Source organism: Pipistrellus hanaki (assembly GCF_964339955.1).
Source record: "Pipistrellus hanaki genome assembly, chromosome: 16".
Classification (NCBI taxonomy): Eukaryota; Metazoa; Chordata; class Mammalia; order Chiroptera; family Vespertilionidae; genus Pipistrellus; species Pipistrellus hanaki.
Window position 1 is genome coordinate 3390266 of NC_140518.1, and position 24201 is coordinate 3414466.

The window sequence follows — 24201 nt, forward strand, 5'->3', positions numbered from 1 at the left end:
GGAACGGGCCAATGTCATGACTTGGCTTTACCTTAAAGAGCCAAAGACACCCACAGGGACACCTGGCAACAACTGAGACAAGTTTGGTTGTCACAGTTGGTGTTGGTTTGGGGGTGGCATCTGCTAGGTAGAGGTCACGGATTCTGCTAAACCAGTGGTCAGCAAACTCATTAGCCAACAGAGCCAAATAGCAACAGGACAACGATTGAAATTTCTTTTGAGAGCCTAATTTTTTAAACTTAAACTTCTAATGCCACTTCCTCAAAATAGACTCGCCCAGGCCATGGTATTTTGTGGAAGAACCACACTCAAGGGGCCAAAGAGCTGCATGTGGCCGGCGAGCCAGTTTGCCGACCATGGTGCTAAACCAACTACAATGCACAGGACAGCTATCCACAACAAAGAATGATCTCAGAATGTCAATTACCCAAGATGTCAATAGCTAAAGAAAATCAAACATTGAGTTACCACACGAGCCTGCACTGTTATTCCTAGGGGTATACCCAAGAGAAATAAAAACATATGTCTCGCGTGGCTGGTGTGGATCTGTGGTTTAGCATTGATCTATGAGCCAGGAGGTCATGGTTCGACTCCCAGTGGAGGCACATGCACTGGTTTCGGGCTCCATCCCCAGTGTGGGGCATGCAGGAGGCAGCCAATCAATGCTCTCTCTCATCATTGATGTTTCTTTCTCTCCCTCTTCCTTCCTCTCTCTCTCTAAAAAAAATAATAATAATAAATAAAAACTTATTTTAAAAATATGTAATAGTGCCAAGGTCGAGAAACTGTTCTGAACAAAGAATGTGATGGCAGGAAAGCAGAGAGGCGGGGGGGGGGGCTGCTGGGTGGGCTGCTGCTTCCCCTGACGCCATCCACCTCCCAAACCCTTGGGGGCTCGGTCCACTGGAGGAGACAGGTACGTCCAAGCATCGGGCCCGAACCCCTCTGCTGCTCACGCACATTCTCCTTTACCCACCCTCTGTGTCACCCCTACACGACCTCATTGGTCTCCGTGCTAAACCTAAATTTCACCAGAAAGAGAAAGCAGGTCAGAAAGAGCCAACAGCATCAGGCAGGGAGGGAGGAATTTACATCACGGTTGACAGCAGCATTGTGTAAGGTGCGCACACACCGCTTCCTCAGTGCCCATCTCCCCGCCCTCCCAGTGGCTCTGGATGGTGGGAGGGCCAGGCTTCTGTTTTTAAAGAATTTTCCAGAAAATACGAGTTTGCTTCTGAGCCTGGGAGGGGGAAAGCACGGAAGGGCCACCGGCCACTGATGGTCGAGGATGAGGAACCGCCTCCGATGGCCTCCAAGGAGCCGGTGGGCAGAGGGAGTTTATGTGGGACCCGCCCTGTCTGAGCCAGATCTGTCCCCCCAACCACAGGCGGTGGCTGAGCTGAAGTCAGGGTGGGGAAATCCAGATGTCGGGAAGAGAATTGGGTGTGAAATAGGGGAACACAATGTTGGGGAGAAATTGAGCTTTGTTTGTTTTTTCTCGGCACCATGTCACCCCAGGGGTGGGTGGGGAGGGCCTTGCAAAACTGAGGAGTTTGGAGGTCCTTTTCCGTTTCAGGCCGGCCCTTCACCAGCTGCACTGAACTGGAGAAAACACCTCCGCATTGTCCCAGCAGCTGAGCCAGTAAGACCAGCTGGGGGCCAGGATGGTGATTCCAGGCGTGGCCACAGGGGGGAGACACAGGGTTGTGCAATCTCTAGGTCTTGCTCCAAGGCTGAGCCCAAACCGAAGACTTGCTGGGGTGGGTGTACGGCTTAAAAAACGAGCAGACGTAAATGAGGCCATTTCTTCAGCCTGGTCATCTTCCTAAGGCCGTGGGAGAATTTGGAAGTAACTGCCACCTCCCTGGACCAGCTGTGAATAGACTGATGATAACCAACCTCACTTCACCTGCAAGGATTTGCCACGCTGGCCCTCGGTGCCCAGCACAGCGCTGGGTTGTGTAGAGGAGTCTGGGTTGTAACACGAAGGCAACACACACACCAAAGGAGGTTCCATCGAACACCAGCTCACACACCGTGAGCCGGCCCTGGGGGCCACAGCTTTCTCCCACGGGGACCCCCGCAAGCAACCCACTCACAGATGCCTCTGAGAAAAGCTTTTTAGATATAGATATAGGTATAGGTACATAGCCATAGATATAGAAATAGGCATAGATAGATATAGATATAGATATAGATATGAGTATGGGTATGGGTTTAGATAGATATGGGTATAGGTATAGATAAATATAGATATAGATGTAGATGTAGATATAGATATAGATATATAGATAGATATAGATATAAGTATATACAGATACAGAATAACAAAACAAATGTGGGAAATGTTTTTAAAATTGGGTGAATCTGAATAATCCCCACACACACTTTTGTCATCTCATTTTTTCTAACTCTAACTCTCTGGCTTCCCTCCCACAAAGCCCCTTGTGATTCCACTGGCCCACCTGGGGATCCAGGGTACCCCCTTCTGTGTGTGTGTGTGTGTGTGTGTGTGTTTCCCCTTTTGCATCTCGGAACAGCAGTAAGGAGAGAGGAGGCACTGGGATGAGTCACATGCTCAGACTACAAAAATCTGACACCAGATTTTCTGAAAGCTGGGCCCGCGGCTCAGAGGAAAGTGCCCCAAAGGCTCAAGGTTGTTGTGATGGCAGCACTGCCATGCCTGGTACCCCGGGGGTCAGGGGCCGGCCTCCCTTTCACGTCTGGGACACACACGCCTTGCTTTTAATTCTTAGTGATCATGGGCCACAGCTTGGTGAAGAGCCGAAGCAGAAGCCCTGAGCCTGCACAGCGGAGAGGGTGAGGGTGGGACTGCTGGCAGCAAGCCTGACCCTGATGTGGAGAGAACGCGGGGGGCCAGCCCTGTCCCGCCCAGCGCCGACCTCGGGGTGTCCCCTCCCCTGGGACCCCTCCAGCCTCTCTGTGCCCCTCTGGAATGGAGGCAGGAGCTCTCTTCACTGCGGATGGCAGGCGCCAGCAGGCACTGTGCCAATGATGCTCTTCTCTCGCAGGATGGTGTCACCTTTATTGCTGTCTCCTGTATCAGACGGAGCCGCGCTCGGAGTCCAGGGGGCCCAGGGCGAGCCGCTGCTGCTGGGTCTGGGCCAGGGCAGCCGCTCCCCGGCCTCCGCCTCCTCGCCTGGAGAGGAGGGTCTGCTCTCAGCTCCTGGGGTCCTCCCTCCCGGCCAGCCGGACACTTGCGTGGCCTTACGAGCTCCTCGGAGGGACGGTGTGTGTGCGCCTCCTTGTCCTGGATCCCGCGGGGTTGAGCGCATCACACCGCTGGAGGAGGCGGAGGAACAGGGGGAAGGTGTGACAGAGCCGGCTGTGGGAGGGTTCCCCAGGCCCCAGGCCAGAGGGACAGTCTGCAGCCGCCGTGTGGGAGGGGAGTAGGCTGAGGGCACGTGGGGGAAGGGGGGTGGCCCTGGGCTCCCCACAGAGACCTCCAGGCGGGGAGCGGAGGCACTACGTCTTCCTAATCACACTGTACTCGGGCTCCTGCCGCAGGGGCCTCTGGGAGGGACTCTGGTCCTCGGGGTCGCGGTCCTGGGTGGTGAACACCACCGTGGAGTAGTGCAGGTCCTCCCTGGGGGCCTGCTGTGGAGAGAGGCCAGGGCTCAGGGAGGCGGGAACCACCGATGGGGAGCAGGACACCCAGTGGGGGTCTCAGTCTTCCCCACTGTCCTGCCTTCTTTCCCCTCAGAGGACTGGGCTCCGAGATCCTGCTCCCCCCTCTGCCTCCACCCCTCCTCCCCTATCCCTCCCATCTCTCCCCCCCCTCCCACCTCCCCACCTCCCTCAAGCACGAAGCCCAGGCATCGGGGCAGGCCCTGGGACCCACCCTGAGAGCATCAGTCACCGAGTTAGGAAAGCAGGGTGTTGTAATCCCGGGGCCACATGCCCAAGGCCTGAATGTCTCCCCATCTTCCCCACCAAGGACTCCTCTGCTTGGCTTCCTCCACCAAAGGGGGGTCAGTGGGGGGGGGGCCTGGGGGACTTCCTCCTCCAGTTCCTGGTACACTGGCTCTGCCTGAGGACCTGCCTGCAGCAGGTCGTTGATAAGAACTGAAAGCAGAGCTGACACCAAAGAGCTGATGGGACCGAAACAGCGAGAACTCGCCGGCCTAACACCGGGCCCATGACACACAGCAGGTGCTTAATAAAAGCTGTGCTTCATTCGCTCTCAGGGCCGTAGTTCACTGGCCGCCCCCTCCCCCAAGCCCAGCCCCAAGGACACCAAGCTCTGGCAAGGTCCATACTGGCCCCATTTTCTGTGAGGCTCCGTCTTTTGCTGTTGGTGTGAATCCTCACCCGGGGATATTTCCCATGATGTTTAGGGAGAGAGGAGGGAGAGGGAGAGACAGAGAGAAACGTCGATGTGGGAGAAGCATATCAATTGGTTGCCTTTTCCCCGAGCCCCGACCAGGGCCTGGGCTGGGGGCATATCAATTGGTTGCCTTTTCCCCGAGCCCCGACCAGGGCCTGGGCTGGGGAGGAGCCTGCAACCAAGGTACGTGCCCTTGACTGGAATGGAACCCGGGGCCCTTCAGTCCACAGGCTGATGCTCTATCCACTGAGCCACACCGGCTAGGGCTGTGTGGCTCCGTCTTAAAGAGACACGAAGTCACCCAGCCAGCCAGCCCTCACTTCCCTCTCTGCCCGCTGCCGCCCCCTTGTGGTGCCTCTGGCATAGCCCAGGTGCCCTGTCCGGAGTGGGGGGGCCGTACTCACCACCAGGCTGTATTCCCCCTCCTCCTCCTGCCGCGGGTGCTCGGGCTCTCCCTGCAGCGGCCTCGTCTGCAGCTCCAGGTTGGCATAGCAGGGCTCACCCTGCGGGGCGGCCTGGGTGAGCAGGAGGCGCGGGGCTGGGCGGCTGGCCACAGGACGCCCAGGGTCCGCCCCAGAGGCCTCTGGGCCTGCTTCTCTGCAGACACCTCCTCCCCTCATGCTCGGGGCCCACCTTCCTGCCCTGCCTCCCGCCCCCAGCGGGTCCTCTCTGGGCTATTGCTTCCTGGTCCGCAGCCAGGCTGGCCCAGCCTCCCTCGTTCCCCTTTCCCTGGAGTGGGGGGCAGACTGCTCCCAGGCCTGGCTCTTGCTGCTCTGGGTGAGCACCCTACTCCTTGCCTCGATGGTCCCCCCAGACCTCCTCTCGCCAACGGGATGGTCCAGCCCCCACCCCTGTGCGCCCACCACCCGCTGCCCTCCTGGAGGAGCCCCTAACTAAGGTACATGGGCTTGACCAGAATGGAACCCGGGACCCTTCGGTCCACAGGCCGACGCTCTAGCCCCTGAGCCATCCCAGCCTGGACCTGGCGGCCTCTCTTACCTGACAGGGGTTCTGGAGGGGCTCCAGATTCCCACCAGCTGCGGATTCTACAGAGACAAGGGGGAGGGGGTTTGTCCCAGCACATGGCGGGACGGGGCTCCCACGACCCACCTGGGAACGGCCTTTGCCTGCGGACTTCAGCCCTGGGGACCCCGCCTCAGATCGGCATGGCCGGACTCAGGGCTTGTGGAGGGGGAATGCGACTGAGGGGTGAGTGAGGAGTGACTGACAAGCAGGGGTGAGCACACTCGGTTCCACTGCGGCTCAGGCTCCGCACCACCTCCCCCTCGGGGGGCGGGAGGGGGCGGGGGGAGGGGGGGCAGAAAGGGCAGGGGGAAGAGCTGGGAGCACCGCTGGGGACGGAGGCCGCACTGAGGGGGCTCGGAGGTAACTGCTGGACGTGGGGCCCACTCTACCTGTAACACAGTGACCGGCACCAGCACAGGGCCGGCGCACAGTAGGTGTGAGAGTGTGTTAGTAAGTATGTGAGTGAGTGTGTGAGTATGTGAGTGAGTCTGTGAATGAGTGAGTGGGTGAGTGTGTCAGAGAGTGAGTGTGTGAATGAAAGTGAGTGTAAGAGTGAGTCTTTGTGTATGTGAATGAGTGTGTGAGAAAGTGTGTGAATATGTGTGTGTGTGAACAAGTGTGTGAATGTGTGAGTGTGTCAGAGAGTGTGTGTGAATGAGAGTGAAAGAATGTGAGAGTGAGTCTTTGTGTGTGTGAATGAGTATGAAGGAGTGTGTAAATATGTGTGTGAGAGTGTGTGAATGTGTGTGTGTGTGAGTGTATGAATGTGTGTGAGTGTGTGAATGTGTGTGAGTGTGTGAGAGTGTGAGAGTGTGTGAATGAGTGTGAGAGTGTGTGAATGTGTGTGCATGTGTGTGTGAGTGTGTGAAGCACCAGTGAATGGATGCGTGCCCCAGGCCTAGGAGAGGAATAACGTATGACACTACATTTAAAGAAACAGTGCACAAGCCGGCACGGGGGGAAGACTGGAAGGGTGCGCCCACACGTGGCGGTTTCTCTTCCCTGGGGAGGGGGTTTCAGTTTTATTTCTGACGGGAACTGCTTTCCTCCTCTGCTCTTTTACTTGCTTTTGCATTTTCTACAACAATCATGGATCCCCTTTTTAAAGAACTTTTCTAGGTGAAAGGGCGTTGCTGGGGGTCACTGACACCACAGATTGAGACAGTCCAGGCTGGGAACCCCCCTCCTCCTGTCCTTCCCCCTTCCCACCCACCCCCCTGGGGAAGAGGAAGTGGCTGACACCCATTCCGCTCCTAAAGGCCCGGCCGTGCTGTGGGAGAGGCTGGGCCATGGCGGGGGGACGGGCTGAAGGAGAAGGGTAAGCTGTGTCCCCCGCAACCCACCCCGCACATGCACCCGCTCCCAGCCAGCTGCAGCCGGGGAGAGCATCACCCGCCCGCCCCCACACCTGACCGCGGGCAGACGTCTGCATCCCACAGGGACTGCTGGCCGCTCCTCCGTGCTCACTGAACTCACCCCACGTGCTCATTTGGCACCCGCTGCCTGAGCGCCAGGCTCCGAGAGGCCTCCTCGGGCCCGCCTCCCGGACTGTGTGCACCACACCAGGGTCACCCACTCTGGGGTCACCGGATATGCAGTCTGAGGGCACATGCTCCACGCCCACCCTGGGTGGGGGCACAGGGGTGGGGGCCAGCCCACCTTTGACCCGCCGCCGCCGCACCATCCTCCAGGCCAGCAGCGAGGCCCCCACCAGGAACAGCAGCAGAAGCGCCAACAAGATGAGCAGCACGGGGAGCCTGCGGGGAGAGGCAGGGGCAGAGCTGTGGGCGGGGACCAGGCCTCCGCCTTTGTTTCAATACATACATGAGGTCAGGGCCTGGCTCAGGGGTTGAGCATCAACCAAGAGGTAGTGGTTCGATTCCCGGTCAGGGCACAGGCCTGGGTTCTGGACTCAATCCCCAGTCGGGGGTGTGCAGGAGGCAGCCAATGGATGGTTCTCTCTCCTCATTGATGTTTCTGTCTCTCCCTCTCCCTTCCTCTCTGAAATCAATAAAAATATATTTACAACAGACAGCAGAACTCCTCCTTTCTTGTATTCAGATACAAGAAAACATGGATGTGTGATATTTTCAGGCCCTGACACCTGAAGGCCTGTGGGGTCTGCGCCAATGCCGGGCGTCAGGGCGGGGACCGAATGTGGTCTGGGACAGCTTGCGTTTTTCTGGAAAGTCTACATATGTAGTCAGATCCTCCTGGGGCACGTGGCCCCCGAGAGGTCACGGATCACCAGTTTAGAAGGAAGAACAGAAGCCACGGTGCCGGGCCCCAGAGCCTGTGCTGGAAGCCCAGCCCGCCTGCAGCCACAGCCGCACAGAAGGCGCGGGGAGGGGGGATAACAGCTGCTCTCATTAACCTTACCTTCCTTCTCCCCCCACTCCCCCCCTCAGGCTTCGCTCAGACCCCAAGGCTGTGTGGGTAACCGGGAGAGACAGCCTGTGGCTCCCGGCTGGGCCTGGCGCAAAGGGGGCCGGAGGCTCCCCCAGGAGGGGCGTGACCCCCACCTCCCCCAACACACACCCCCGGGGCCACACGCCCGGAAGGGGGGGCGCCCTGCGCTCCCCTGAGGAGAGGCCCCTCCCCGGACCCGGGGCGAGGGCGCCTTACCAGTGGCCCGGGCGCGGGTCCCGCGGCAGCGGGGTGCCGTCCTGGCTGTTCCTGTGGCGGGTGACGGTGCCGTTCCCTGCCGGGGCTGTGGGCACAGTCTGGGTCCGGGCTGTGACTGCGGAGGGCGTGGCTGCAGGGGTATTTGTGGTTGCAGTTGTCGTGGAGATTGGTGCTGGTGCGGGAACACGAATCAGGCCCAGGCTGTCTCCTGACTCAGTTCACCCCGCATGTCCCCGCTCCCCCCGCCTTCTCCCCTCTCCCCCCCCCCCCCCCGCAAGGCCCAAGCCCCCCAGGACCGTCCTGCCCCGGGCAGGGAGCATTCCGAACAGACGCTGTATCTCCCCCAACAGTCCGATTCCTTCCTGCTCAGGTGGTCACTGTCCTCCAGAGGGGCCTCAAGTCCCCCACACCCTGTCTCGCCCCCGCAGCCACCACCATGTGCTGCCCCCCCAGAGCGGTCTGCTTCGATGGAGTCTGCCACCCCACTTGTTGGAGCTCCTGCTCACTCACACCTTCAGCCCCAGCCTTCCCCACGCAGGTCTGGGCTTCCATGGGGTTCCAGACGTTTCCTTCTCTCCTCCACCCTCCCCTCCCCTCCCCTCCCCTCCCTTCCCCTTCCCTCCCTTCCCCTCCCCTCCTCTTCCTTCTCCTCTCCTCACCTCTCCTCCCCCCTCCTTTCCTCTCCTCCTCTCCCATCCCCTCTTCTGCACACTCTGCTCTCTCAGCCTCCCCTTCCCCTGATAAGCACTTCCCATCCCTCAGACTGAGCAGGATGGCAGCTCCTGCAAGAAGCCTCCTGGTCTCTCTCCCTCTCTCTCTCCCCCTCCACACACACACACACACACACACTCTTACATACACTCATACTCACACTCACACACCCATACACACACACACTCATACACACACACCCATACACACACACTCACACAGTGTCTCTCTCCACACACACACTTACATACACACATGCACACACTCACACATGACACACACTTACACATGCACAGCCACACCCATAGTCACACACACTCACACACACTCACACCCACACACACCCATAATCACACCCCCCCACACACATATACACACAGAGTCTCTCTCTCCATACACACACACACACACACACACACATACATACACACAATCACAGTCTCTCTCTCTCTCTCTCTCTCTCTCTCTCTCTCTCCACACACACACTATCTCTTTCTACACACACACACATACACTCACACACACACTCACACACAGTCTCTCTCCACACACACACACACACACAGACACACAGTCTCTCTCTATACACACACACACACACACACACACACACTCACACACAGTCTCTCTCTACACACACACTCACAGTCTCTACACACTCACACACACACACACTCATAGTTTGCTCTGAGTCTCTGATCTGATTCCTGCCTCAGCTATTCCGACCTGAGACTCTTCAGGCAGGACAAGGGGAGAGTGTGTGTGGTTCACCTGGGGACACAGACACCTCAACCGGGAAGGTGAGGTCTCTCAATGGTCTCTCGATCCCACACCAGTATGTGCCTCCATCGCCCTCCGTGAGGCTCTCCAAGGTCACTGTGAAGGTGAGGTTTGCTGGATGGTCCCTGATGGACACGTGGCCGCGCCTCACTTCTCTCTGTGACTCCTTGGTCTCCACAATCTTCATCCCTTTGAATATCGAACAGGGATCTTCACACCAGTATTTGTTATTTTTGTTGTACTCCTCCTCGTACCGACACTGCACGCTCAGCGATCCCCCCACGGTGCCCCTCACACGCCTGGGGCCGCTCAGAGACAAACAGCCTGGAAGACACAGCCCAGTCCCGCTTCTTACCAGATGGGCCAGGGGCAGGGCGCCCTGGTCTCCCGTTCCCATAGGTCTCCCGCTCCCATCAGCCAGATCACATCTTCAGGGTCCTCCCCGGTCTATCACCCCAATATTTTGATGACAGCAGCCCCTTCCTCCAGACCCAACCTCCTTTATTGTTGCCCTGCCCCCCTCACTACCAGGGCCTCCTCTGCCAAACTCTCCAGGGCCGTGAGAATCTGCCCCCAGCACCTGTTCTACCCCAGCCCCTCAAGGAATTTTCCAGCCTGCGCCCCTCCCCCACTCCATCGCAGCTCGGTCCCCGGTGCCCTGACCACAAGCTCCTGTCAGTCCCTCCCCCACTGGCCTGGGTGAGCCCTTCCCAAGCCTGTGGGGGAGGGGGGGCGGGGGGAGGTGAAGGGGTGGGCTCAAGGGAAGGGGAGCACGCTGACTGAGATGCTCAGTAATGATTGTGCTGACGAAATGAAAAGGGCGTCAGGAGCACTGGGTCTATGTCTCAGCTCTATGACATGTCAGCTGTGTGTGCTGGGCCAAGTTACTTAACCCCTCTGAGCTCCCAGCGCCTCCCCTGGGAAGCGGTGACAGTGGTGAGGCCTCACGCTGCCCTGCGGCACTGAGTGAGACAGTGGGTGTGATATGCCTGGGAAATACCATTGGCTTGAACCATGTGAAACTGCTGGTATCCAACTGATTTTGACTCAAAACCCAGAAATTTCATGCAATTCAGTCTAATGAAAAGAGAGAACCCTCTGTCTAACTGAATGAAGAGATGAAAAGAGAAAATGACCACAGATACGGAGAGAACGGGGAGAATGAAGATGGTGCATCACAGAAATTCTTACAGATAATGTGCAACCTGGGAGAACAGTGTGATTTTCTAGGAAAACACTGGTCACTAAATCTGCCACAGACCAAGGGCCTCGTCACTACAGGTCTGCTGCTGCCTTCCCCCATTCCCCAAAACCCCACCCCCCATCCCCCATCCCCCATCCTGGAGGACCACACTCCTGTCTCCCTATCCTCCATCCTCCATCCTCCAGGACCACCTCCTGCCTCCCCATCCCCCATTCCCCATCCTCCAGGACCACGCTCCTGGTTCCTGTGACCAAGCTCTAGTTCCTCCTCCTCCTCAGCGGTCCTCTCCCTGTTCTCCCTCTGCCTGGATCCTGGTCCCCCTCTATGATCTGGGTCACCCCAGCACCCCCACCCACAACACCCAACCCTGTCTGTCCATCTGTCCTCTCCAGTGTCTGACTTCCCTTTGTGCTTGTTCTTATGTGTTCTCTCTTTCTCTTTCTCCTTCCTCTTTCTCTAAAATCAATTTTCAAAATATGTTTTTAAAAAGGTGCAAATCACCCTAACCGGTTTGGCTCAGTGGATAGAACATTAGCCTTAGGACTGAAAGATCCCAGGTTCAATTCCAGTCAAGGCCATGTACCTTGCTTGCAAGCACATCTCCAGTAGGAGGTGTGCAGGAGGCAGCTGATAGATGTTTCTCTCATCGATGTCTCTAACTCTCTTTTTCTCTCCCTTCCGCTCTGTAAAAAAATCAATAAAATATATATATATTTAAAAATAAAAAGAAGCAAACCCCAGACAGTTCCCACGTTACTTCTCTCAAGCTTCCCAGCAGCAGCCACTCGCACTGCGCTGGCGGAACAGACACAGAACACCTCTCCGTCCGGTCCCTTCGTGAGGTCAGTGTGAGGTGGGGACTGACATCGGCCAAATCTCAGTGCGATGCACCCCCTTCATTATACTTTTAAGGAGAAGGTATAATCGTCTCCACAGAAAAAGCTCCGCCGCCTGTTGCTGTTGATTTTAAATGCTTCAGAGACGCAGGCGGACGGACGCCTTGGTGAGACTCAATGGGACACCTGGCCGCCTGCGCTGGTCGGGAAGGCGGGGGTGACCGCGCTGCCTGGGTCCCCAGGCATCATTCTGGCCGCACCAGCTCGCCATGAAAGAGAAAAGAGAAAGCGAGAGAGGAGCCGGCGTCAGGGAGGAGCCGCGAGCTCTGGGTGCCAGCAGATCACGGAAACACCGGACCCGGGACCGGGAGGCTCAGGAGGCAGATGGCGGTGAGAGGCTGCCGGTTCCCAAGTGAATTCACAAAAAGTCATCACTTTCCAACTGACACTGCTCGGCAGACGGGATGCAGGAAAGCCTGCCGATTAGCAGCAAAGCGGCCCCAGAGACGGCAGCTGCCCTAGGCTAAGCCCCAGGGCTGCAGGCTGACTGAGGGCACAGAGGGTAATGGTGGGGGGGGGGGGGGGAGGCGGGCCCTGCTCCTTGCAGAAGGTTTCCCCTCCCGATGTCCCCACAGCCTGGCCTCTTGATCCCTCTCTCCCTGCTGGCTCCCAGGCCCTGCCCTCTCAAGGGGCCCTGCCTGCTCACCTCCATGTCCCTGAGAACAGGCCTGCTCCCGCCAGCCCCCCACTTCCTCCACACCCTGGAGGGCGCCCCACAAAACCCAGCCCCTGGGGTGCCCAGGGAGGCCACTCTCCACCCCCACCCCCTGTCTCTCAAGCTCCCCAAAAGCCTCCCTCCACATACCCCCGCTTGGCTCCATGCCCACCGAGGATGTCGAAGAGTCAGACCAGGAGTGTGGTCCTTCCGTCTGTCCATCTTACCCGGTGGACTGAGCGGGCGCCCATCCTGAGCTCCGGGAGCCGGGCTGGGGTGCTCAGGGCACACCTCCGCACCCTGCCCTCCGCCCTCCTCCCGCCCACCCCGCCCCCAGCCCCTCACCTGGGACCCAGAGCAGCAGCAGGGCTGCGGGCAGCCCGGACGCCCGGCCCAGCGGGGTCATCTCTGTGCCTCTGAGGTCGCGGGCAGCGGCGCCTGGCTGCCTGCTGGACCCACGGCTTCTGTCCTCCTCCCGGGGAGCCCGGGCCCCCAGCTCCCACTTCTGTTTTTCTTTGTGTGGCTGCTTCCTTGTTCGGCTTCTGTAGGTTTTGTTCCTAGATCTGGTCAGGAAATGGAGGGCTCCAAGGGGCAGAGGCTGGGCGGCTGGCTGAGACGCCCCAGAACCAGGCCTGTGCCCACTCAGTCCCAGAGCCGCAGGTTCTGTACATTCTTCCAGGAAGGACACCCCACTTCCTCCTTCACAGCTCACAGGCCTGTGTCTCCCCTCTCACATCCCCCAAGGCCACGGGGCCCAGTAATTCCCCGGCCCATTTCCTCTCATGTGGTCAGGGGAGACCGGGGGGCGGAGCCTGGGCAGCGCCCACAGGAAGGCCTTCTGGGGAGCGCTCTCTCTTTCCCTCTTTAAAAAAAAAAAATATTTTATTGATTTTTCACAGAGAGGAAGGGAGGGGATAGAGAGCTAGAAACATCAATGAGAGAGAAACATCCATCAGCTGCCTCCTGCACACCCCCCACTGGGGATGTGCCCGCAACCAAGGTACATGCCCTTGACCGGAATCGAACCTGGGACCCTTCAGTCTGCAGGCCGACTCTCTGTCCACTGAGCCAAACTGGTTTTGGCAGCCCTTTATCTTTTTAAAAATATATATATTAAAATTTAAAAAATAAATATATATCTATTTTTATTAATTTCCAAGAAGAAGGGAGGGGGAGAGAAATATCAATGATAAGAGAGAATCATGGATCAGCAGCCTCCTGCACGCCCCACCCTGGAGATGGAGCCTGAAACCCAGGCCTGTGCCCCGACCGGGAATCGAACCGATTCCTTCTGGCTCACAGGTTGACGCTCAACCGCTGAGCCAGGCTGGCCGGGCTGGGGAGCTCCCTTTCCATGAGCCTCCAGCTCCAGGCCCCAGGCCCTGACCCCCACGTTGGCACAACGACCCCGAGTCCCTGAATGCTGTCTAGTCTGGGAAACGTGGCCTCAGCGTGGCCGGCAGGTCCTCAGGCCGTGACCTCTCACCCTGTACGGCCCCCGCTGGACCCAGCTCAGGGCAGGACACGGCGGGGCCTCAGCAAGCCCTCCTGGTCCATCACCTTCCCCCGGTGCAAGGGAACCACGGAGCCTCGCGGGCTCTCCTTCTGGAAGGTTCCGCGGACAGCGTGGTAGGAATCGGGAGGACTTCTAGACGGATGCAGGCACGGACCCGCGAACACTGAGAGGACCAGGGCTGGACGGAAACGGAGACGCCCTGTCACCTCTGGTGCCTACTTGTCAAACACCCGGAAGTTTCCCCAAGATTTTGCAATCCAACCACTGGCTGCGGTGGTGACTGTCACAGTGAGAGGGGGCACGCCCAGGACTGGGAAGCAGGAGGCGGGGTTCTCCGGGGTAACCTTGAACAAAACGCGTGGCTCCTGTAAACGTCGATGGTGACAGCTCAACTGCGGGAATAAACAGTATGACAATGAGGAGCATACTCCGCGGGAGGCAGTACACCCCTAGGCGTTGCCTGGGAGTGCATCTGCAATGGAAAGTATGTTCTCTACGGGGTCCGAGTCAGAGGAGAGAAAGGGGAACTGGTCCCCCGCACACGCACCCTGCTCACCCCATCTGTCCACGAACCCTAAGGAAGAGACGAGATGATGTCAGGCTCCCACAGGATGCCAGAAGAGTAAGGAAGGGGCCCTCTTGCTGCTGCTCCCTACGGACCATGGGCAGACATGAGCCCCTTTTCTCGGGGGGAGGGGGTCCCACAAACCACAAGGCCTCTCACTGGGCTGGGCCCTCTTCCCAGGGTGGACCCAAGCCTTCGGGGTCCAGTGGGGAGGGGTGTTGCTGGTGCCGCGTGGGGGCGCTCCGGGCAGACCTGCAGCAGCTGTGAGTCCTGTAAACGGTGGGAGCCCCAGAAAAGACCTGGGGTGACTGAGTTGTGGGACTTCTCAGCAGAACCTCGCTCTGCAGGGTAGCGCAGGTTAGAGCTGCCCTCTCTCTGGGGCAATCCGGGCTCCCTATTCCCTCTGCAGCTCCCTCCCCCTGAGTGAGGGGCACAAGCAGGGCCTGAGGGGAGAGGCTGTGCCGCTCCGGGAGGGGTGGGGGGGGCAGCGATGAGGCTGCAGTGAGGAGAGCTTGGCAGCTGCTTGAGCTGTTGCCAATGCCTCCCACCCCCCAAGTGCTTGGCCCTGGTTGAATGGACATGACTTGGGGATGAGTGACTGCAAGATCCATGAGGCAAATGGACCACAGCATGAGAAGCACCGAGGGGGGGGGGGGTTGGGGGGGGGAGCGAGAGGAGGACACAGTACTGGTTTCCCTGCCCCAGGAGCCTGGGTGAGACCAGCATCGCTGGCCTGGCCCTGCCCCATCGGGCCGGCCTGCCCTCTGCTGGACTCTGGGCACTGCCCACACCCCACCCTCCTGCCCGCTCGGGGGAAGCTGCCCAGCCCGGCCGCATTTGTAACCCACAGTCCACAGCCAGCCGGTGCCGAGGGCCTGTGGCACGCCCTCCCGCCGCTCCTGGTGCGCTGTGTGCGGATGGAGAGGAAGAGGAAGCTGTGGGTGAGCCGAGGGCTCCGCCATCCACAGAGCCACACTCCCTGCAGGACAGGGGACGAGGGTGGAGGGTTGCTCTGATGGGGGCCTGGGAGCTCAGCAGGGCACCCATGGGCGCGGCGCACGAGGGGGCAGCCCAGCAGGCGGGGCCTGTTCCTGGCTGTACCTGGAGAAACAGTCTTGGGGTTCCCCAATGCCACAGGCACAGGGATTGGGGCACCCACAGCCGGAGGCATGCACCTTCAAGCCATGTTCTCAGAAGATGCCCCTGCTGTTCCTGGCCCCTCTGCGCCCCCTTCCCCTGCACCCCTGTCCACACGGGGCCCCCACAGCCCTAGGCTCACGGCCCACTGCACTTCCCGGGTACGGGTAGCCAGAACTGGAGTGAGACACAGAGAAGGCCGGGCATGGAGGCCTCTGCCTCCTCTCGCCAGACCCCACCCCCAGGGAGAAGGAAAGGCTAGAGCTTACAATGGTGAGGTGAGGGCAGCTTAAAGCCCGCCCAGCTGAGTGACTCAGAGTCCTGCCCTCCACCTGGGTGGCATCCAGGCTCCAGCACAGGCCAGGGGTGTGCACACCTGGAGCCGGAAGCAGGGGTGGCATCACCCCGTCCCAGCGCCCCGGGGTGCCCAGAGACAGTGGTGTGTCTAAGGGGGCTGCCTCCCGAATCACTGGGGTTCCTCCAGGAAGCAGGACCAGGGCGGGGGGGGGGGGGGGGGGGAGGCCTGGAGGACGCCTGACTGTGACAATGGAGAGAGATGGGGGGGGGGGGGGCGGTCCCTGAGCTGCATTCTAGGGCCTGTGCACCTTTGTCCAGAGAGTTTTCCCTCCTGTGAAATGGGGGCGCTGCTCAGCACCCTCCCCGCTCCACGGGAAGCCCGAGGGAGAACAGACACGTGAGTTTGTTTGCGCCACGCGGGTGTGGTCTGCTGAACGGCCACCCAGCTGCGTGCCTCAGTTTCTGCTCCTCAGGGCCCGGAGACGCCTCACCGCCGACCCCGTTCACCATGTGCACCCCCGTTAGCCCCCAGACCCGGTCCACACCCGGGCTCTGGGGAGTGGCTGCCCAGGGTTGGGGAGCGGCTCGGAGAGGCTGTGGAATGCGCCCGAAGTGCTGACCACGAGCTGAGGAGGAAGAGGATGTTGGGCAACTGGGGCCATGAGAACCCAAACCGACAGGCTTCCCAGGGGTTCCCCGCTCCCTCCCCCCCCACCACCTCCTTCCTCACCTGGGACAGCCTGCGGGCTCTGGCTGCTGTGCTGGCCAAGGGCGGGGCGAACCAGCCAGCGGCCAGTTCAGAAACCTCTCGTGTCTGCCTTCGGGAGCCACGTTTGCCCTTGAGCTTGAAGACTTGAGTTTCTGACTTTCAGGGGGTGACCCCAATACCCAAGGCCTCAGCAAGGTCATAAGCTCCCCCCACCACCACCACCACCACCACCACCATGGTGACCTCCCTGCTCCCCTGTCTTCGGGGTCTTCCCACAGACACCTCCAGAGGCCGGTGCGGTGTGAGCTTCCACGGGCTACTCCGGCCTGATTCCTATTCCCTGCTCCTGGGCGCCTCCAGGAGCCGGGAATGGGGAACAAGGAGGAGCCTGCACCTCAGAGAGAAGCTGCTCTCCTGGGAACCAGGCAGCCAGACTTGGCCAGCCACGAGCAGCGCCATCGTCACCTGCTGGTTATTGCCTGAACTGCCAGCTTTTAGGGCAGGCTACCATTCCCATCTGCGTCAGGAAGAGGAGGGGCTCCTGTGGGGAATGGGAGGGAGGGTGTGTGTGTGTGTGTGTGTGTGTGTGTGTGTGTGTGTATCTGAGACCTCCATCCAGGGCTCAGACCTACATCCGGGTCCAAGACAGTCATGCCGGGGCCCAGGCCTCGAACCCAATATCCATTTTGTAATCAGGTCCAGACCACCATTCTATAACCCAGAGGTCCAGCCCCTGACCCAGACCTCCACCTGGGCCCAGCCTGCCCTCCAGTGCCCAGACCTCCGTCTCAGTGCCCAGATCTCCATCTGGGTCCCAGACCTTCATGCCAGGGCCGGGGTCTAGACCTCAAAAGCAGAATCCAGTGATGTATCAGGGGGCCGGATCGCCATCCAGAGTCCAGACTAACATTCCATAACCCAGAGGTCCTGCTGAGGAGCCAGAGCTCTGCCCGTGGTCCAGACCTCCCCCCGGGGCCCACACTGCCCTCCCAGCACCCAGACCTCCATCCAGGGCTCAGATCTACATCCGGGTCTCAGACCTACATCTGGGTCCCAGACCTCGAACCCAGTATCCAGTTGCCGATCAGGGCTCAGACCACCACAGTAATCCAGACCACCATTCTATCACCCAAAGTTCCTGCCCAAGTGCCCGAGCTCCCCCTGGGGCCCAGACCTCCCCCTGGGGCCCAAACCGCCCTCCCAGCACCCAGACCTCCATCCAGGGCTCAAACCTACATCCGGGTCCCAGACCTTCATTGCAGGGCCCAGAAGGCCATCCAAGGGCCGAGACCTCAAACACAATCCAGTGATGTATCAGGGGACCGGATCCCCATCCATAGTCCAGACTAACATTCCATAACCCAGAGGTCCAGCCCAGGACCCAGCCCTCCATCTGGGACTCAGACCTACATCCAGGTTCCTGACAGTCATTCTGGGGACCAGGCCTCGAACCCAGTATCCTGTCATATATCAGGGTCCAGACCACCATCCCATGACCCAGAGGTTCAGCCCCCGACCCAACCTTCACCCGGGGCCCAGCTGATCTTTCCAGACCCCTCAACCAGTAGACCGGGGACAAGGGGAGGGCTCCAGCCCCTGGGAAGGGTGTCTGGGGCTTCAGAGAGGCAGACTGTGAAGGAGGAGGAGAGAAGGAAGGGGTGAGTGATGGGGAAGGAAGCAGGACAGTGCCTGGCCCTCGGACCAGGCCGCCCAGGAGGGATGGGAGAACTGGGGCCCAGGCTCCGGGATGTCTTAGGTGTATTTGCTGCCAATGAGAGCCAGTGGGTGTGCTCAGATGCCCAGCTGGACCACCGGCTCAGGCTGCCCAGCTGCCCCTTAGGGTGATCAGGCTGGCGCCGCACCTCCTGCCTGCCCTAAAGAGGACTGTTCTAGAAGGGGGATGACACTGAGGCTGTGGGGGGTGGAGGGGGTGAGAGGGCAGCAGCCTTCACGTGGGGACTGAGAAGGCAGAGACAGGAAATGGGTCTCACACCTCCCATCCCTGCCCCCCTGTCCAGTTCTCCACCCTCAGGCTCTGCATTGGAGGCTGCACCCATGGCTCTGGCCGACATGTGTTTTGGCCGCAGGGGAAGGGACCCAACAATGAGACCTTCGGGCCTGCAGGGTGCCCAGCACCAGAGAACGTGGGCAGTTTCGGGGTCAGGTGCATGTGGAGAGAGGGGGTGCAGGGTCCATGGGGTGAAGCAAAGAGAGAGGCTTAGTCCGATAGCTTCCCCGTCTGCTGGTCACCTTTGCTTGCCCAGAAGTCTCCAGGGCTCCCAGCCCTGCATGCATATTAGACTCTCTTAGGGTCTTTCTTTCTTTCTTTCTTTCTTCCTTTCTAACGCCCATGCCAGAGCCTCCTCCTCGGTCCCCTTCCCTTTTCCTACCCAACTGGCCCTGAGATTCTGACTCAGCCTTTGTGTGGAGCCCACACCGCGAGGAAGAGGGCGGGTGGAGAGTGCCTCACGAGCAGAAATGAGATGTCAGACCCTGGGCACGCCCAGAAGCAGGTGCAGAAGTCAGACTTTATTTTAGTCCCAACCCCTGGACACCAAATCTCTCCCAGAGAAGGAGGGGGCTCCTCTAGGGGGCCTGGACCCCAACCCTCCCACAGGTCAGACCCATAAGGCTGGCCCTGGGAATGAATGAATGGATGGATGAATGGATGGATGAATGCTGTCAGTGACTAAGAGCGTGGACTCTGGGTCTCATTGCCCAGCTTTGAATTCCAGCCCTCACTCAGCCCTCACTGGTCTGCGTGCCAGCCCAGACTTCTTTCAGCTCTTCCCTCTTCTTCCTCCCGTGCCTTGGGTCCCCTTTCCCTCCTGCCCCTCATTACCCTATGACCATATCTTTTCAAGGCGGCCTAGTGGTCGGCAAACTCATTAGTCCACAGAGCCAAATATCAACAGCACAACGATTGAAATTTCTTTGGAGAGCCACGTTTTTTAAACTTAAACTTCTTCCAACGCCACTTCTTCAAAATAGACTCACCTAGGCCGTGGTATTTTGTGGAAGAGCCACACTCAAGGGGCCAAAGAGCCGCATGTGACTCGCGAGCCACGATTTGCCAACCTGGCCTAGCCTGTCCCTCCCTCCCCACAAGACTTTGTCCATGGACCCCCTGTGCTTACCCCTGACCCACGTGACTTCACACGTGGACCGGCTGCCCAGAACCAGAGGGCCAGGACACCTCCCTCCCCTTCAACTGCTCCAGCCGCAATCTAAGACACCGCCATACTCTCTGGCTCCACCAGGGGGCACTCTATGCCCGGGTGCCATTTATTTGTTTATCTTACTAAGGATTGAATGCCTGCCTACGTTGTGCCAGCCATTGGGCCCAGAGATGGAGACATGCAGGTTAAAAATAAAACAATTCTCCTCTCCAGGAGTCTGTGGTTTCGTGGGAAACATGTAAAAACAAAGACGGGAAAACAGGACTGCCTTAAAAGGTAGCCGTGGCACTCAGGTCAAGGCAGGCATCCCAGGGGCCTGGGCGAGAGAGGGCCCCGCCTCCCTCAGGCACAGGAAATGGCACGGACAAGTGACCCCAGGTCCTGGACCCCAGCCCCAGGCCCCTCCCCCATCTCAGCCCCTCCCCCTTTGAAGATGATGGTCTTGGGCTCAGGGCTGCCCACTCCTGGGAGTGGCCAGCACTCACACCCACCTGGGCCTCTGCCACCACGGGAGGGAGGTGCCCACTGACATCCCAGCAGAGTCTCTGGTCGCACTGGGGATGCTATGCTGAGGGCAGTCTCTGTCCTGTTCTTTCACTGAAACATGAGCTAAACAGACCAGAGACAATGAGCCATGGGTCAGACTGTTGGACCTCAGAGGGAGGGTGGGGATAAAAGGGAGAGATCAGCCGAAACCGGTTTGGCTCAGTGGATAGAGCGTCGGTCTGCGGACTGAAAGGTCCCGGGTTCGATTCCGGTCAAGGGCATGTACATTGGTTGTGGGCACATCCCCAGTGGGGGATGTGCAAGAGGCAACTGGTCGATGTTTCTCTCTCATTGATGTTTCTAGCTCTCTATTCCCTCTCCCTTCCTCTCTGTAAAAAATCAATAAAATATACTATTAAAAGGGAGAGATCAACCAAAGGACTTGTGTGCACACATAGGAGCCAAACCAGTGGCCAAGGACAACAGGGGGTGGGGGCATGAATGGGGTGGGGGTGGGGGATAGGAATGGGGGATTGAGGACAAATAGGTGATACCTTAATCAATAAAGAAATTCATAATAAAAGGAAGAAGAAAAAAGAAAAGAAACATGAGTGACAAGGAAGCGCTTTCTAACCACTGGGTTCACGCTCCATGCCCGCGCACCACCCGCCCAGGTCTGGGCCGGGCACGGGTCTCCATGTTGGGGGTCTCCATTATTAACGCCACCTGCTCTCCTGGAGGAGGGAAAACAACAGGCCCATTTGCAAGACCGCACGTCCGAAAGACGCTCAATGCACCCTCTTCCTCCGGCGGTCTCCGTTCTTCCTTCCCCGCTGGGCCAACCTCTCCGGTGCCCTCAGCCTCGTCCAGCCCAGCCTGGTGTCATGGTGAATTCACACACACACACACACACACACACACACACACACACACGCCAGATTCCTATGGTGAAGCCCTAGGGCCTCTGAATGTGATTTGATTGGCCCTGGCTGGTTTGGCTCAGTGGATAGAGTGTCTGCCTGTGAACTGAAAGGTCCCAGGTTCGATTCTGGTCAAGGGCACAGGCCCGGGTTGTGGGCTTGGTCCCAGGTGGGGGACTTGCAGGAGGTAGCTGATCCATGATTCTCTCTCATTATGGATGTTTCTATCATCCCCCCCACCCCCCCCACCCCCACCCCTGCAAGCTAACCCGCAAGGTCCCGGGGAGGATGGACCTTGTAATGACTCGGAAACTCCCCTCTTGACCTTCCTGAGTCTGACCACCAGGAGACGCTCCATCCCAGCTCAGAGTGTCCCCTTCGCCTCTTCTTTCCAACTGGACACAACCCCTCCCAGGTAAGCCCTCGCCCCCAACACGGGCCTGTGGACACACACATAGGGCGCACTCCAGCTTTGTCCTGCATTTATTAACATGGTCAGGCTGCAGAATTCATGCAGGTGGCAGGGTAGGTGGCTCCTCCCGCTGAACTGAAGGGGGAGAAGGCGTTCAGGAATTTGAGGAGGCAGACCCAGGGCTTCCCTCCCCCTTCACTGCCCCACCCCCACCCCGCCACCTGCCACCGCTGCTGGCTAGGGCAGGGTCAGCCAGGGGAGGGGCTGTGGGCAGTTGGCTGGCTGCCTCCACCCCCCTGGTTGAACTCCAGTTCCAGGGAACAATTTGCATATTAGGCTTTTATTATATTGGATGGGAGTGTGAACCCTTTTGGAAATTCTACTTTGCATGTGGGTGAGAGTCGAGGGAGGGGTACCCACCCCCACCCTCTCTGTGCCCTTCATGGCTCTGGTGAGCACCCCCACATCAGCTGCCTCCTGCGTGCTCCCTACTGGGGAGGAGCCTGAAGCCCAGCAACCTCTTGGTTCATGGGTTGATGCTCAAGTGCTAAGCCACACCCACCAGGCTCGGTTCATTTGTGTGTGTGTGTGTGTGTGTATGTGTGTGTGTGTGCTCCATGTCTGGACAGCTCCAAGGACTGGGGTCCACAGTTGAGCCCCTGTTGACCAGGATGTTCCCCTGACCCTGAGCCCACCTCCCCCCTCCCCCAGCTCCTCTCCTGGACCCCAAGGCTAGCAGGCAGGAGCTGGAAGGAGTGAGTCCAGGAAGGGGCGCTGCTGGTCACACGCGGCCCAGATGTTGGCAGGGAAGGGTCGCGCCCCCTCAGGTGTGAGGAGGGGCCCAGGAATACCCTCACCCCCTCCCGGACTGGGGGACCAGTACCCACTGACACCCAGAGGTGTGGTTCTCACCCAGGAGAGTTCACCCTGGGGGGTGGGGGGAAGGGTGTTGGCATCCCAGACAGTTTTAGCATCTAGGACTCTGCTCAGCACCTTACAGCGCCCAGGCCAGGCCCCTCCCCCTCCAGAAAGAACGGCCAGGCCCCATGGCACCCATCCGCGGAACGTGGTGAGCTCCTCTCTCGGGACCTGGGACCTGCTATGTCCTGGGCCCAGAGACACTGGACTAAGGTTGTAGGGTCGCTGGCTGGGGCTCCCGGCCTGAGGGACCAGGGAAAAGGCCACAAAGACTGCAGTCCTAGAGGGGAGGTCGAGGGGAGGAGTGGGTCATGGGGGTGGGGAGGGGCACCGCGACCCCCCTTCTCCAGGCGGGGTGGGGTGGGGGGCCCCCCGGGGAGGAGAGCTTTGGGGCAGCCCCCAGCCGGGGGTGGAGCAGAGACAGCTGGCCCAGCAGCCGGCCCAGTGCTGCTGCCCGGGGATCGGGTTGCAGGGGTGCCGGGCGGGGCCTGGGTGGGGAGCGGAGGCGGCCTTGGGTTGGCTGGGGGCAGGGGCCGGCCCTCGCTGGAGGTGACGTCGGAGCACCCGAGGCCGGGTCCGCACCCCCACCTGCCACCGCCCCGGGTTACAGTGTGGGGCCTGCGGTGCAGCCAAAGAGGTTTGGGTGCTTGCACCCTACCCCCGCCAGGGCAGGGCCGCCGCTGGACTGCTCGCTCGGCTAAGAAACCGTAAAATCTGCGTAGGCGGGAGCCCACTGCCCTCTGGCTCCCTCCGACGGGAGAGCAGCTGATGCCCGTGTGGGTCCACCCTGGGCTGTCCAGTCCGTAGAGTTAGGGCTTCTGTTCCCTTGGAGAGACCTGGGAAGTGAGGGGTGCCCACCCCTTGCCTAAGGACCGAGCGCCTCTGTCCCAGGCACAGCCAGGTGGTGGCCTGCTCCGCCCAGCTCAGTCCACACCTGCCTTTTGGGGCCCCTCCCAACTGCTGGGGACCCCAGCACCGGGGCTGAGGCAGAGCTGGAAGCTCGGGTCCATCTCACGGTGAGGAAGCAGAGGAGGGGGAGGGAGCTGCCCCAGGTCAGGGCGAGCAAGAGCCTGCCCCCTGCCTCCCCTCCATCCACATCCCACCCGCTCGGGAACTGGCGAGTGAGGGGCCGCAGAGGACAGGGAAGATGGCAGCAACCCGTCTGGCAGGAAACCCAGGGCAGCCAGCTCCAATGCCCTGCCGTGGCCCTGGCTTTTGGGAGTGACCTTGAGGGGCCAGAACACTTTGACCTCAGGGTGCAGCACTTCCATTGCGCAGATGCGGATACGGAGGGTCCACAGAGCCTGAGCGAGGACGAGAGCCACAGGGCAGCAGCCAGCTGACCCCTGCAGAGCTGCCTGGCGTCACAAAGACAGCGAGTCCCGGCCCCCACCTCTCCTGGGCGTGCTGCTGTCCCCTCCTCCATCGCCCGCACCCCGCCCCCCGCCCCCCGCACCCCACAGCGGGATCTTCAGCAGCCCCACGGCCCTGCAGCCTCCTCTCAAGGAAACAGAGGTCAGAGGCGCCGGAGCCCAAGGAGGATGAGGTCAGACCATTACCGGCGGCGCAGATGCTCAATAATTCATGGGCTGCTGGGAGCCAGCGCTGCAGCTTCCGGCGGGCCCGGTGCAGACGGCAGACAGGAAACCTGCTGGCCACCGGCACTCGGGGGACCCAGCACATCCCGTCCCCGGGGCTGGACTAAGTGATCCGGCTTGGGGAGAGGGGGCTGGGGGCTGATGGACCCTTACAGCGGCGTGACCACAGGCCAGGCACTTCACCCATCAGCTTCGGGCTCTCCTACGGGCCGGAAGGTC

The 24201-nt window shown here is 59.8% G+C and overlaps 1 protein-coding gene across 10 annotated transcripts; it reads right to left on the reverse strand.

Moving 5' to 3' along the window:
* Window positions 1-2223: 2223 nt before the first annotated feature.
* On the reverse strand, window positions 2224-13030 carry LOC311610712 (CMRF35-like molecule 8). 10 transcript variants are annotated; one of them, XM_084862253.1, is made up of 8 exons: window positions 12591-13027; window positions 9482-9814; window positions 8000-8129; window positions 7034-7131; window positions 5348-5394; window positions 4753-4863; window positions 3465-3618; window positions 2224-3303 (listed from the first exon to the last, which is right to left on the reverse strand). In XM_084862253.1, exons 1-7 carry the CDS (start codon window positions 12649-12651, stop codon window positions 3487-3489), a joined length of 912 nt encoding a protein of 303 aa, XP_084718379.1. In that variant the 5' UTR covers window positions 12652-13027; the 3' UTR covers window positions 2224-3303; window positions 3465-3486. The 10 variants fall into 10 exon arrangements, with proteins under 10 accessions (XP_084718379.1, XP_084718377.1, XP_084718374.1 ...); XM_084862251.1 differs by having other exon boundaries at window positions 2231-3303; window positions 4753-4851; window positions 8000-8171; window positions 12591-13030; XM_084862248.1 differs by having other exon boundaries at window positions 2231-3303; window positions 8000-8171; window positions 12591-13024.
* Window positions 13031-24201: the final 11171 nt, after the last annotated feature.

Bases quoted from the DNA above. Each gene is read 5' to 3' on its own strand.
- LOC311610712 (XM_084862248.1), bottom strand. From the start codon at position 12,651: ATGACCCCGCTGGGCCGGGCGTCCGGGCTGCCCGCAGCCCTGCTGCTG. The intron at 7,132-7,999 runs GTAAGGCGCCCT...CTCTCCCCGCAG, and splicing joins GACCCGCGCCCGGGCCACTG to GCTCCCCGTGCTGCTCATCT. The intron at 4,864-5,347 runs GTAAGAGAGGCC...CTGCTCACCCAG, and splicing joins CCCTCCAGAACCCCTGTCAG to GCCGCCCCGCAGGGTGAGCC.